The sequence below is a fragment of the Diceros bicornis genome, chromosome 17 (assembly GCF_020826845.1).
Source record: "Diceros bicornis minor isolate mBicDic1 chromosome 17, mDicBic1.mat.cur, whole genome shotgun sequence".
Lineage (NCBI taxonomy): Eukaryota > Metazoa > Chordata > Mammalia > Perissodactyla > Rhinocerotidae > Diceros > Diceros bicornis.
In genome coordinates, this window is record NC_080756.1 from 31,547,033 (window position 1) to 31,562,238 (window position 15,206).

General features: G+C 40.5%; 1 protein-coding gene across 3 annotated transcripts in view; it reads right to left on the minus strand.

The window, feature by feature from the left end:
- BICD1 (BICD cargo adaptor 1) overlaps positions 1 to 15,206 on the minus strand; it is a 212,110-nt gene that overhangs the window by 53,746 nt on the left and 143,158 nt on the right. For all 3 annotated transcript variants that reach the window (XM_058558542.1, XM_058558540.1, XM_058558541.1), the window contains exon 3: positions 3,948 to 4,100. In XM_058558542.1, coding sequence (XP_058414525.1) covers positions 3,948 to 4,100 — 153 coding nt within the window. The remainder of the gene's footprint in view (positions 1 to 3,947; positions 4,101 to 15,206) is intronic.

The window sequence follows — 15,206 nt, forward strand, 5'->3', positions numbered from 1 at the left end:
GATGGTAGACTTTGTATAAGACCTGATCTCTTTCTATCTTGGCAGCTTCACTCACTCCAATGTGGTTCAAGCTCCTAATATTCACCCAGCTGTTTCGTGTTTCTTTGCCTAGGCAAAGGCTGTCATGTGGAAAACTCTTATTCATCCTTCAAGACCCAAGTCAAGAATCCAATCCTAACTCTGAAGTCTCTGTTGACCCACTCAGGTAAACAGATCACTCTTTTCTGGTGCCATCATTGAAAGGGTGCATCATGTGGTTAGAGCCCCAGCAAAGCGGAGGCACAAAGAAACAGAATGAGAAGACACTTAAAAATTGGTGTTTGATATTTTAAAGACAGCATCAAAGTAGTCACTATGAGAAAAATCAGTACTTTTTTGGAATTCCTTATAGCAACTTCATAGTTGAGTAAATATTTCTAACTACTACATGAGGGTTGGGGATAGGTACCATAATCTTTTCAGAGTTTATGAACTCTAGAGACCTTAATCTGGCCCTGTATTGCCAAACCTCACACACAGCTTTCATATGCAATTACATGGATGGCTATGAGTTTATTACCTGCCTTCCCTACTGGGACTATGAGCTCTTTGTGCCAGTAACCATGTCTTTCGTCCTTAAAAAAGTACATAGCCTCATAGAAAGTTACCCTTAAAATACTGGTTAAATGAAATCAAACTAAATTGAATGTGTTCCCCAGGTCTCTTATGATATTATTACTTGATATAGAAATATATCCCTGTAGGAAATGTTCTTCATAACAGAAGTATGATTGAATTAATTTTAACAAGGGTTTTTGATGCTTAGATAACAAATATTGAGTGCTTTAGTTCAATACGTGAGACAGTAGGGACACGGAATTTATTTTTCCCCTCCTTCCACCATCACATCTCTAAAAATGAAAACTAATTTCCTGCCCTATGTTAAGTAATACCAAGACCAGCCAAATTTTCCTGCCCCTATGTTAACCAATACTCGAATGGGGCATAAAAAACTTAGCTGCTTATGGGAAATATTGGCTCCTGGAAGATGAGACCCAGCTAAAAGATTCACGTCAAGACCCTCACTTTGTTGTACTTCCCAACTCAAAGCTATTACGTCACAAATCCAATCTATCCCAACCAGTTTCCTATCATGTAAAACCTAGTCCAGATCCTAAAATTCTATGACACCCTTCCCCAATATCTCCCATGTGAGACATTACTAAGGCTCTGTCGAGGTGGTCTCTTACTGCGAGAGGTCTAGTAAACAGCTTTGCCTCATCGATGGATCTTTTTGGTGGTCTGTTGGGGAATTGATGGTTGACTTGACCGCTCTTTATGGCTGCTGCTTCTTCCTACGTTTCTTTCAGATATTCTGATTTTAAAAAGTATAAAGGTGTAAAGTGTATTTATAAGGTTGGACTTGATTTCATTTTGGACACAGAACCAAATCAGCACACAGAGAGATGTGGCGAAGTTTTCAGAGTTAACTCTTTGATGTTCCCATATATTTCATATTCAGGATCACAAATAAAAATTGGTTTGGTTAATTATAATAATCTTAAATTTTAGTTTCCTCTCTAAGTCAAAGAGTGAATGTAAGAGAAAGAGGAAGCAGTTTATTCAGTGTTTCAACAAATATTTATTCAATGCCTTCTATGGGCCAGGCTCTGTTCTAAGTGCTATATCACAGTGGAGGGAAATGCAAAATAAACAGACGAATATATAGAAACTATATAGGCAGTAAGAAGTGCTATTTAAACAACAGTTATTTAGAAAATAATCAATAAATACTTAAAAGAAAAATGGGACTTCAGCAGGAAAGAACCTTCTAGTTCTTTGAACTAGGCATTTTATAATGCTAGTAGTTTGCTTTTTATGGAAACATCAAACCAGGCTGGACGAGTAGACTTTGCATAGGGAGCTTCAGTACAAAGCAACATTCAGACCAATTTTGAGATTGAAAGCCAGCCACTGCCACCTCTTTGAAAAATTCTGTGGCTTTTGTACATAAAATATTATACTTAAAACTTCATTAATTAGAAAAAGAGTTTATGATAGATGCTAACTCCTATCAATAAAGGCCCACAGTAAGAAAAAAATCCAGCATTTCCTTAATTGGGAGAGACTTGTGACACCACAGCATACCCATCTGTCAGAGAATAAGCCAGAATGGCCCTTTGTAAGAAAAATGATTTCAAATGAACTAACTAGACACTTAATTGGGAAAATTACCATATTGCATCTAGAGAATAAAATTAAAGAGATGTGTACATTTTCCTGTTTGTTTTTTTTTTTTTCAGATTTCTGAGTTAAGCATTTGATTCCCATGTTTCAGGTCCTGGTGGAAGAAGACGGGTGAGCCGTAAACAGTAATCAGCCAGATAGTCCAAATTCCCACAGAAACAGCATCTGGGTTAATGAATGCTCACAGGATACCTTGGCAGTCCTTCAAGAACACACAATACTGGCCTAAATTAACCTCCTGGGTAAATTAGTCTTCCACAGGCAGTGATGGGAGGCTCTACAGGGAGGTCGGGACACTCCTGCCCGTGCAGAGAGCAGTAAGGACGTGTGCAAGCAGGAGTAACGACCACTTCAAATATTTGCACTTCAAGTAAATTCGCCTCAAGTCCTCTACATTCTTCATCAGTGACCAAAAAAACAAACAACCAAAAATACTCTTCTTATTTTAAGAAGTTTCTGAGAAGTATATTTAAAAAAAAATTCTTCTAATTTTCTCCACTGTGAGCTCATTGACCCCAGCCAAATCAAGACCTGGGACGCCCACGGTATCACCAGCGTCAGCACACACACAGTGATTCAGGGCTGGAAGGGGGAGGAGTGAGGGAAAAACACATGGGATATCCTATTAATCCTTTTTTAATGCTCTGAAACCACCCCCTGCACTCCTTAGCAGACATCTTGTTCCCCCAACACTCCAAAGCTGGGGGCAGGTGGCAACAATCAGAAATCCAATTTCAATTGTGTCAATACATGGATTTTTTTTCCCCTGGATTTTTCTCTTCCTCTCTTAACCCTTATGTCTATCAAAACCAGCAATAGTTTTGGATAGAGATACCAGCTTGCGAAAGGAGTAGAAGTAGAAGCATCTGGGCTGGCCTCTAAGTTTGCTGAGGGCAAGAATCCTACCCTATGGACTCGATCTCCCTAGCCTAGCACAGCACCTGACACATAGTTTGCTGCCCTGACCTGAGAGGTTGTGACAGCGTTTAGAACAGAACAGAGGTTGTGGTCGAGGAAGAACCTTGAAAAGACCTTAAACATCCAATTCACCTTTGCTTAGGTACTTGATAGACTCGTATTCATGAATAAATTCTTCTAAAATTACGGATTCAAGAATGCTATTACTAACAACTACAACAAACCACAATGCAAACCAATCAGGAAAATTATGCAATTAAGCTATCACTACCAAAAAATTTATTTAAATGTACACATGCAATCTTTTTAGTCAGGTGAAAAAAGAAATCAGGCATTTTCTTTTTCTTACAATTTTGTTCTTATTGATTTATAATTCATAATCTCTTTCTGTGTATGGTTTGAAAGCAATTTACAGAGAGAGAGAGAGAGCAAGAAGTGATTGCAGGGAGATTTTAAGCTTGTATAAAACAAGCTTACAGATCCAGGCTTTTAATTAGAAGACGTCAGGTTAAATTGATTACAATACATTTGACTTACTCCTGAAATAAATTAACATAGAGCTAAAGTATAAACTAAAATTCTTCCTATCCAATGAAGCTTTATTGTAAATTATATTACTTCTAGGTTGCCTTCTAAATTTTAGCTGATATAGGAGGTTGGGAAATTTCAGCACATATATATTGTAGCGAGATTAAGGTGAATTTCGACAGGTTTTGTCCTGAGAAATAAAGAGAAGATTTAACCTTAGGGGTCAGAAGATGTGGAAACACCTGGAGCGTAACCAAAACACTTCCTAATCTCACCTGGTTCTGCTTTAACGTGGACACGAGTTTCTGCAACGTGATATTTTCTTCTTCCAGTTCAGTGTAGTCCTGAAGGAGGCGGGCCTCTCGGAATTTATATTCTCGGATTTCATCCTTCATCCGTATTCTCTGTAGCTCTACCATCTCATTGTTCTGAAATAATAGAATAAACAGTCAGTACAAAACTTTCTTATTCTAGATTTTATGAAGTGTGGATACAGTCTTGGTAGTTAAAAATAATGATACAAACACCTAATGGAGTGTAAGTCAGTCCCATCTTTTTTTGAAGGGTAATTTAGTGATATCTGTCAAAACCTTAAAAGCACGTACACGTGATCCAGCAATTCTACATCTAAAAATCATTCTTATTTCCATAAAGGTAAATAAAAAAGAAAAATAAATCCATGTATATTTACACAAGGAATTGGAAACAGTCTAAATGTTTGGTATGTGGGAAACAATGAAATAAATTATCGTGCATCCATTGAATGGAGCATTATAAAATTATTAAAAAGAATGAGAAAAAAATGAGCTTTATGCACTAAAATGGAAAGATAGCCAAAATACATTACAAAATGTAAAAGAGAATTATAGATTAGTATGCACACAATATCAACTTTTCATACTCTGGAGGGGTCCCTCGACAAGTCTCAAAATCTTTCCAATAAGCCACATGCTCTGCCCCTGCCTCTGTCCAGCCACTCTGCCCTCAGTCACTCGGCTTCAGCCACAGTAGCCTTCCTTCTGTTCCCGCACCGTGTTGGACTTGCCAGCTTGCTCCTGCCTGAGGCTTTTGCACTCCCGCTCCCAAACTCCCTGCCTCCAGATCAGGGATTCTTAACCTCACTTGTGCCATGGCCCTCTTCAATAATGCGGTGAAGCCAATGAACCTCTCTTGGGAATATCTTAAAGGGCACTGAAAGGATTCAGAGCATACCATCGCAAAATATGCCTACTTTGGCATAGTGACTATTTTAAGCTGAAAGCACTTAAAAAACAGCAAATGCAGGAAGGGCTCTGTGACTCCCCACTTTCTACCTAAAAGCGGGACACAAAATTTCCTCGGAGAAAGATGCACTCCCTGAACCAGGAAGAGAAGAACATTCTTACCACAAGAGACTGGGAGTTGATGCCAAAATGGACTCTGTAAACAAACCTACTAAAATAGCCCTGATCTTCCCTTAGTTTCCCCATATATTTCCTAGTCACTGACCCACAATTTACTGCCTCTAGCCCAATTTATCACTTCTTGTCACATCGCCAGTTTATTGTTCTTTGTGTAAAAAGCTATGTAAGCTTTTGGGCCTAATGGCATCTTTGGGTCCTCATTTTCCTTCTGAAGCCTCCCATGGACACATAAAAAATTTAAATAAATTTGTATGCTTTTTTTCCTGTTAATCTGTCTTATGTCGGTTTAATTCTTAGGCCCAGTCACAGAACCTAAGAGGGTGGAAGGAAGTTTTCCTCCCTTACAGCATAAAAGATAGGATTACAAAGGATACCGGTTATAACATTTTAAAAGATTATGATATGGTAATCAGGTAGATTATTCTAGTAATGGCCCCCAATTAATCACACTTCCCTGTGGTCACATTCTACGGAGTCTCCTCTCAAACCAACTCCGAACTGGCCTCTGACTTGCTTTGACCCACAGAATGCAGGGGAAGTGAGGTGGGACTTCTGGGCCTCGGCCTCAAGAGGCCTTGCGGCTCTCGCCCTTTCTCTCTTGGGACACTGCCACCATATGAAGAAGCCTGGGCTAGCCTGCCAGAGCCACGTGGCCCAGCCCACACTCAGCACCAGCTGCTGGGCACGAGAGTGAGACATCTTGGACTATTTGGCTCAGTTGAGTGGCCAGATGACGGCAGCCACATGAGCAACATCAGGCAAGTCCATACGAACTGCCCAGCTGAGTACAACCCAAATTGCTGATCCACGGACTCATGGGCTATTATTGTTTTACGGCCTTAAATTTTAGGGTGATTACACAGTAACACATAACCAATACAGTAATATATGTGCTTCTTTATTAACACAATGTATAATCAGATCTAGTAGCAGATCTAAGAAATACCATAATTTCAAAGCAATGATCATATTTCAAAATACCTGCAAGAACTGAGATGTGATATGAACATATCACTCACAAAGTAACAGCTGCTGCTAATACTACTGAGGTTTGTTGCCTACACTCAGATGGTGGAATGCCAAATTTCAGTCTGAGTTTAGTGAAAATAGAGATGTAATTATTTTTCTCATCCAAGTTTCCCATCAAGTCTCCTGAATTCTATCCAGACTCTCAGGACCCGGGTTAAGAAACTCTTCTGCTTCTACTGGTCATTTAGGTCTCAGTTCAAATGTCATCTCCTCAGAGTGCCCTTCCCTGAACAGCTAATATAAGACAGCTCTCCTAGACCTGCACCCTCCCATCGCTCTATATGAATTACTTTATAGATCAGTATTAGCACAGAGTAGGTCCTCAAAAAATTACTGTTGAGAGAATAGCAATCATCATTATTTGAAATTAGTTATTTACTTACCTTTTACACTTTTTACATTTATTAAATTTCCTTTTTCATTTGAATATAATGAACTTTTTCTGTATTGTTCATTGATGTGTCCCTAATACCTGGCAAATTTTAGGCCCTTATAACCATGGAATGAATAACAAAACAGGAATACAAGTGGTTAAACACAAAATTAAAAAAAGAATATTATTGCATGGATGATGGCCTTTTGTTTTGTGCTTTTCTAACATGGAGAACAAAAGGGAGAATAACAACACACTTTGAAATAAAACGTATCGGGGCCGGCCGGGTGGCGCAAGCGGTTAAGTGCTCGTGCTCCGCTGCGGCAGCCCGGGGTTCGCTGGTTCGGATCTCGGGCCGCACTGACGCACACTTGTCAAGGCATGCTGTGGCAGCGTACTGTATAAAGTGGAGGAGGATGAGCACGGATGTTAGCCCAGGGCCAGTCTTCCTCAACAAAAAGAGGAGGATTGGCAGATGTTAGTTCAGGGCCGATCTTCCTCACACACACACACACACACACACACACACACACAAAAGAAATAAAACATATCTAAATCAGTGAAATAACTGGATTTGTTGAAATTTTTCTTCACTATATAGTCCAGCAACTTGGAAGCAGAAACATTACTTTATTCCCTGCTCCTTGGACAATACTTTGAGCATATGTGCTCAGTAAGTGTAGAATGAAAAATAGTAGAGTTTGGCTATAAAGCCAAATTACAATATTACATTAAATTCTTTTATTCTACAGAAACGTGAAACTTGAATACAATATTTTTCTATTTCTGGAAAGATCTACCATTAACAGGGATATATATTTATTTAGTTTCTCTTATTTCTATGTATAAAGATATGAGGAAGCCTGATAAATTGGATGCCAGTCATTTATATAAAATTATTTTAAAAAGTTAAGATACAAAAGATTCTGTAAAATGTGAAAACATACATTGAAAAAAAGGACCAGAAGCCTAGCTTGTATACACTGAGAATTAACCATGAAATCTTATGTAGTAAGATAGTAAATGTCAAACAAATTTAAGACCATGGCACAGCTAACGAGGATCACTAACAAATAACTCATAAAATACCTAATGAAAACTCCTGATGCTAATTAAGGACAAGGAAGAGTTTGGCTGGGAGATGGTTAAGTTGAAAGACTTGCTAGCAATAAAACAGGCATAAGGCCCAGAGGAAGGAAACTCGTCTTATTTATTTGGCTAGAAATCCTTGTTTTTTGAACTTCTAAGGATTAAACTCTATGGGCAATGTTCTTTGTCTCCATAATAAATTTAGAATATTGCTACTGTTGTTTTTTGCACCACTCATCACACGTTTATTTCCGACAATCTTTTTCTTCCTGGGATAAGCCAGTGCTGAGCTCTACTAAAAACTCCCATCAAGAGTAATGAGAGAAAAATAAAGCATCAGAGAAAGGGGAGAAAATGGCACAACCAGGAAATGTGTTAGCCTTTCACCTCCAGAGACCAGAGCCCCGGCTTCTCCTCAGGGGAGAAGGGATTAACCTGAAATGTGTGGGGTAGACTACCCTCATTATTTGCATTGCACCTGAGTACAGCAGCATTCTTAAATTTTTATTTTAATTATCATTAAAAGGATTTCTTTACGTAGAGATAATCAATTCCTTCTACTATTGGCGAAGAAAATATAAACACTTGTTACCACACAAAGACTAATGTATAAAAAATAATAATGTCTTCTAGTTATATAGCTCTTAGTCTTTTATAAATTAATTATATTCATTGTCACATGAGATCTTTTTTTTTTTTGAGGAAGATCAGCCCTGATCTAACATCCGATGCCAACCCTCCTCTTTTTCGATGAGGAAGATTGGTCCTGGGCTAACATCCGTGCCCATCTTCCTCTACTTTATATGGGACGCTGCCATAGCATGGCTTGACAAGGGGTGCGTCGGTGCGTGCCCGGGATCCGAACCTGCGAACCCTGGGCCTCCACAGCAGAGCGCGCACTTAACCGCTGCACCACTGGGCCAGCCCCCACAGGAGATCTTAATAATAGATTGTGTGAAGTGGGTGACAGACCCTCCAGTTCACTCATCTGTAAAATGGAGATCCTAATATTCACTATTATGTGATAATTGTGAGGATTTAAGGATCTAGCGGGGAAACAAGCAGGGATGCCACTGTGGGAGATCAAGATTTGGCCACCCTGAAATATATCTCTTTACCTTGATTGTTTTCTCTGAGGGACATTTGACCTCCCCCACTAACTGCCTAAAGAATTTGACATGGTGGCTCCTTCCTGGAACAGATCTTCTATCATGATGGCTGTAAAGATAATGTAGGATAAAGGTTACAATAGGAAAGGCACCAACAAGCCCAGCTTATTGGAAGTTCTGTCTCTCTGGCCACATTCTCTGGATGGCCCTGCAAGGAGTTACCAGACAAACATTTACATTTATAAGGGAAATCTCCATTTGTAAAGGTATCTCCCTCTCCGTTTTGGGAAGAGTGGGGAATGGCCTCATTTCTAGAGGCTTATCAGTGTGGAAGGTGAGGCCTTAAATCTGCATAATAACCTTACTCTTGTTTACTGTGCTTTAGTGGTAATCTCCTGTAACTGACTCCCCCCACCCCCAACATCCTCCTTTGTCGTTGGCTGAACATGGTATTTAAGACGAGAATTTCTGCTATTGTGTTGAGAAAACGCAGTGCCCCTGCTTTCTCCCATGTATACATGTTATTAAACTTGGCATTATTTTCTCCTGCTAACCTGTCTTGTTAATTATTTGGCCAGCCATAAGAACCTTAAGGAAACGGGCAGAGGGAGATTCCACCTCTTCCCCCGACACCAGACACACAGATAATTTCTGTAACACAGCGGAACATGTGCTATTACAAGGGTTCACACCCAAAGGCTGAGCAATCAATCCTCCTGGACGAGTCAGGGAAAGCTTTATAAAGGAAGTTTGAGCAGAATGTTGAAGGACAAGAAGAATTAACTAAATGGATAAAGAGAAGGTCCGACTTTCCAGCCAATGGTAAACTTCTGAACAAAAGCCGAGTCATATTTGTGTTGAGGGCAGTGATAAAGTACCCAACAGTCAAACTGAGCATTTCTTTAGGGCACCAACGAAGCTGGAGCACTGATGGAGAGAAAGAGAGAGAAGAGAGAAATTCAGAAAATCTAGAAAAGAGCTAATTATCTTCAGCTTTTGTCTACGTTTGGTGTTATTTCATAAAATAAAATGTTAAAGTATAGTCTAGTGTTGTTAGCCTATGAGATAGTGGGAGGAACCAAAATATTTTCAAAGCTTGGAAACTTTCAAGTTCTTAACTAGGCTGTGGTTTAGGAAATAGTGCAGTTTGGTGCGGTCAGAGCAAAGTAACTCGAGACTGATTTTGCAGGAAATTCTATATTAAACAAAGGCATTTGGGGAACCATCAAAGTCTTTTAAGGAGCAGTCATGTGATCAGACCTACGTTTTGGCAAGTGACTCTGCTGAGAGCAGGGAGGGTGGACTATAAGAAGAGCCACAGAGAATAAGCTAAGCAGCTGCTCCAACAGCCCCAAGTGAGAGAAGACGACGAAGAATGTTGAGGAACATCTCAGAATGACTAGGACTTGGTCATTGATTGATGTGATAACAAATGCAAAGAAAAAAAAGAGTAGAGTAAAAAACAATGGCCTAATAAGGATAAAGGTACCTAAATAGAGTTGTAAGGAAAAAAGAAATTTTACAACAAAGTAAATGTGAGAGTTAACAATGTGTCCTATAAATAATTATAAATAGTATTAATTTGGATAGTCAAATCAGGAATTTCTGGATCTGTGAGTGGAGTAAAGGAAGACAGCTGCTCTGGTCCAAGTGGAGAAAGCTGGAGAGGGGAACGGATGCAGTACAGGCTTTCTCACTTCTCTCTGAGAGAGTTGCCGCTGCCACAGAGTTCTGGCAGTTCAAGACCATAACATTTATTTTCCTTCAGTTGGCCAAAAATTCTCTCTTCTCTTGTTGGCAAGAGGAGTGGACAATAGTTCTCCTTGCCTCTCTCCAGCAAGGAATTCTCTGCCTTGGGGCCCAGAATGTCTGACCTTCAGTGATTAAAGAAACTTTAGTGGGTGGGGAGCAGAGAAGGAAAGAGGCCACCCACTTTAGCCCAAGGGAGCCCACTGACACCGTGGTCTGCACTGCCCCAGCTCTCTAAACCTTGGGACAAGCACTCACTTTGAGGATTCCAGGAGCACAAGGCTCTGAGCTTCTCTTTTGCAAGGAAAGAAGGATGGGACCACTGGATGACAGATCCACAGGGACAAGCCCTGACCTCTCAGTTCCTCAACCTTAATTCAGATGATCTGCTCTTCTGTCCCCCATAAGCCACTCACTTTGTCATGTTGTCACCGATAGCTGCACCTTCTATTCTTCCAAATCATCTCCAGTTCTCCCAACCCAGCCATTCTTCCACCTCATCAAGGTTTGCTATCTTTTGACCTCCAATTTGCTCATTATCTACAACCTTGAGTCTTCACTTCCCTCCTTACGCAGTTTTGATTCCACTGTCATCACATACGTACTCTCTTGCAAACACTATTAACTCCCTTGCACCTCTCTCTCTTGATCACAAGACCCAACTCTCTGCCTCCTATGCCCAAAGCTGAGCAGAACTGGAGAAAATACAAATCCATGCTGAGCAGTTTCAGCTACAGCTCACAGAGAGGCAGTGTAGTGTAGTGGTTAAGAGCCCAGACTCTGAACCAAATTTCCCTGGGTTCGAATCCCGCCTCTAACACATACTAACCCGGCCAAGGTTATCTACTTCTCCATGTCTGTTTCTTTTCCTGCAAGGGGAATAATCTCCAGGGGTTGCTATGTGGATCAGAATGGTGCCTGGTATGAATGATTGATTAAAAAACCAGAAAAGTCCTTAGTCTCTCAAATTCGAACAGGCCTTAAACACTGTCTAGTGGTCATACTATATGTTCACAAACATAGTAAGTTTCCTCCTTCACTCTCTTCCTACTATCAGTGTCTCCTTCCTTCCCTGAGAATCTTGCCTCATATTTCCTTGGGCGGGGGAGGAGACAAGGAGTTTGGCTCCTATTCCCACTCTCATTTTCATTAATTTCTTCTTCCAATCTACTATATACAGTTTAAAGATAGTAAATTCTCTCTTAAAACAAACAAACTTTGACCTTTATATCCATATTTCCATTTCTATTGTCATGATCGCCCTTTCTCAAATCACATTCCTCCTCAATCCATTCCAATGAACACTGAACCTGCTCTTGTCCAAATCATCAATGACTTCCATGTTTCCACTAGATTGATTCGCCTGTGTTTTCCTTACTCCATTTCTTCAACAGGGTTCACCACTCCCTCCTTTTTGAAATGCTTTCTCCTACTGGCTTTCCAGACATCTAAATTCTAACCTCACTGGCTGCTTCTTTGCCGTCCCTTCCCACTTGCTCCCCTCCTCTGCTCAACCTCTAAATGTTGAGCGTTCCGAATGTGTACCAAGCTCCTCCCTTTCTGTCTACTCACTCTCCAAAGGCAACCTCATCCAGGCCTCTGGCTTTAAGGATACCACATACACATTGATAATTCTCAAATTCCTACCAGGGCTGACAGAACCCTATGTAACTTGACTCTTGCCTCCCTTAAAGGCCTCACCCTGGATCTTTCTCCCACTCACCCACGATGCTCCCCTCCCTGACCTTTTAGTTCTCTAACCACCTCAAGCTGGGTCCTGCTTTAGAGTTTTTGCATCAGCTGTCTCCTCTGCTTGGATTTCCTTCTCCTTGTTCACATCGCTCTGTCTCTTCACTAGGCTCTCAACTTAAATGTCATCTCTGCAAGAAGCTTTCCCTGACCAGTCAATCTAAAGTAGCTGCCCAGGCGCACTGCCATAACCCAGTTTTAATGGTCTGAGAAGAAACAAATCACTATTTGATTTGTTTGTTTGCTTACTGGCTAGTTTTCCCCCGTTAGATATAAGAGCCATGGAGGCAGGGACTTTGTCAGTAATTGTTCACCACAGTACCCCAGAATCCAGGGGAGCACATCACTCACAGTAGCTGTATCCCACAGCTCAGAACTCATCACTTCCAGCCTGGATTGGATTGGTGGTAACATGAAGGAAAGCTGGGAAGTCTTTGTAGGGATGAGCCTAGTTGGGCATTGCCAAAGAAGTACAGCTATATTTCATACATGTGAGTTCATGGATCAAAAAACAAAAAAGCACACCTACAAAGCAGGCCCCATGTAAAATTCTCCAGTGTTCAAAACTCCGCATTGGTGATGCCTAGTCCATGTGTATTTATACTTTATTCCATCTCCATAGAAATTTGCCCTAAGGAAAGGATTTGATAAACTCATCTACTGCAGGTACATGTGACTGACACGACTTGTTATGTTCTCTTTTAAGAATGGGTACAATTAACAAGGGACAGAGCAACACATCTCTGTGAGATCAGTCAATAAGAAGCTGATAGACACAGAGGGATCTTCTCCCAAAACCACAAGGCAAGAGCTATTGCTCTATCCGGCAGTAATGTGGGTTTCATAAGGCTTTAGGAGAACTAGCAACGAAGAAAACAAGAGCACCATATAGTGAGCATCTCCAAATGCAATCCAGACTTAACAACTGGACAATAACTAGGAAAAACAAATGGGGAAAGCTTGAAATGTGGCTTAAAACAAACGTGTTCAGCAAGAAAAAGGAAATATAAAGAGATCGCCATGGCTTGGAAAGTGTAATAGAGGAGGAGAAAATTATGACTTCAGGACAGCATTTCCCATAGTGAGTTCTGCTGTAGGCTAGTTCTGTGCAGAGTTACCAGGAGTCATTCAAACATAAGTTTGGGAAATACTAGGTTACAAAGTTACACACATTTTTTTGCTGCTGGACTTCTCAGAGCCCTCAATATGCTTTTGTGCATTGAGACTTTGTAAGAGCAAGACAGTATGCAGCGTTTGCTAAATTTATTTGATCACAAGTCCTTTGTTATTTTATTTATTTATTTTTTTTGTGAGGAGATCAGCCCTGAGCTAACATCCGCCAATCCTCCTCTTTTTTTTTTTTTGCTGAGGAACACGGCCCTGGGCTAACATCGGTGCCCATCTTCCTCCACTTTATATGGGTCGCCGCCACAGCATGGCTTACCAAGCAGTGCGTCGGTGCGCGCCCGGGATCCGAACCAGCGAACCCCGGGCCGCCGCAGCGGAGCGCGCGCACTTAACCGCTTGCGCCACCGGGCCGGCCGGCCCCGTCCTTTGTTATTTTAAAGGAGCATTTTAAAACAATCCACAGACCAAATCATTAGAAAGTGTTACTCTGGGACAGTAGAAAATGATAGTATCTGTACAGCTGAGTGGGGTAAACCACCAAGCTCCACATAGCCCAACTCCACACCCCTTCCAACTGCCGGTGGCTGAATGGACCATCAGATTTAACTAATGGCATTAAATTAAAAGCAAAGGAGTGCATAGATATAAAAAAGGATGAGACAAGATGATCAGGTCCTGATTGGAAATGAGTGAGGGACTAAACAAGAGTAATAAAGGTATAATGAAACCAAGACTCCGTAATTCTCACTTTGACGCATATGCAACACTTGCTCTGAAGCAAGTGGCACCATGAAGGGTTAACTATTCTAGATTGAATTTGAAGCAACACAGGCCTCTTTCCCATGGGACATCTGCCTCCATTAGAAGCCCAGGACCAGCTCATTTCACAAGCAGTTCACATTTCAATGCCTCATTTCAAACATTTATCATAAGCAAAATCTTGACAGCAACAAAGAATCTGCCCTTTTATCGTTAACATTTGAAATAAATGGCACAAAATAAATAATATATGACTGATGTTCTTATATCCTGATATAGTTTTTTCCTTCTTTTACTCGTATAAAAGGACATTAAAAGAATATAGCTATTATTGTAAGTAAAAAAATAACAGCTTAATAAACATTCACATTACATCACATTGTTGGGTAGAACATGTTTTACAGGAAAGCTTTTTATGTAAGTGTTTTTTTGGTGTCAACTTTATTAAGATATAATTCACATACCTATAATTCACCCATTTAAAGTGTACAAGTCAATGGCTTTTAATATAGCCACAGAATTGTGACCATTATCACAATCAATTTCAGAATATTTTCATCACCTCAAAAACAAATTTCATACCTTTTAGCTATTGCTCCCCGCCCCGCCCCTGAACGCTTCCATCCCCTCCAGCCCTAAGCAACCACTAATGTACTTTCTACTTGCCTATGCTGGACATTTCACATAAATGGAATCATATAATATGTGGTCTTTTGAGACTGAGTGTAAGACTAAACAGTTTGGTTACTGCTGATAAAATATCCTTGTTTTTTGAAGTCTATAGACAGCTTTACTGCAGCACGAAATATATTTCACACTGTATCAGCAAAGTACTGCATTGTGCTGGCATTTATCTGGTATTTATCAGATCCAGTAATCATGATACTATGTATCACAAGGTACAGTAGTCCCCCCTTACCCACGGTTTCACTTTTTGTGGTTTCAGTTACCCGGGGGTCAATCACAATCCAAAAATATTAAATGGAAAATTCCAGAAATAAACAATTCATAAGTTTTCAATTGCACGTTGTTCTGAGTAGCGTGATGAAATCTTGCGCAGTCTCACTCTGGCGTGAATCAGGAGGTGAATCATCCCTTTGTCCAGTGGATCCACACTGTATACACTACCTCCTGTTCATCACTTAG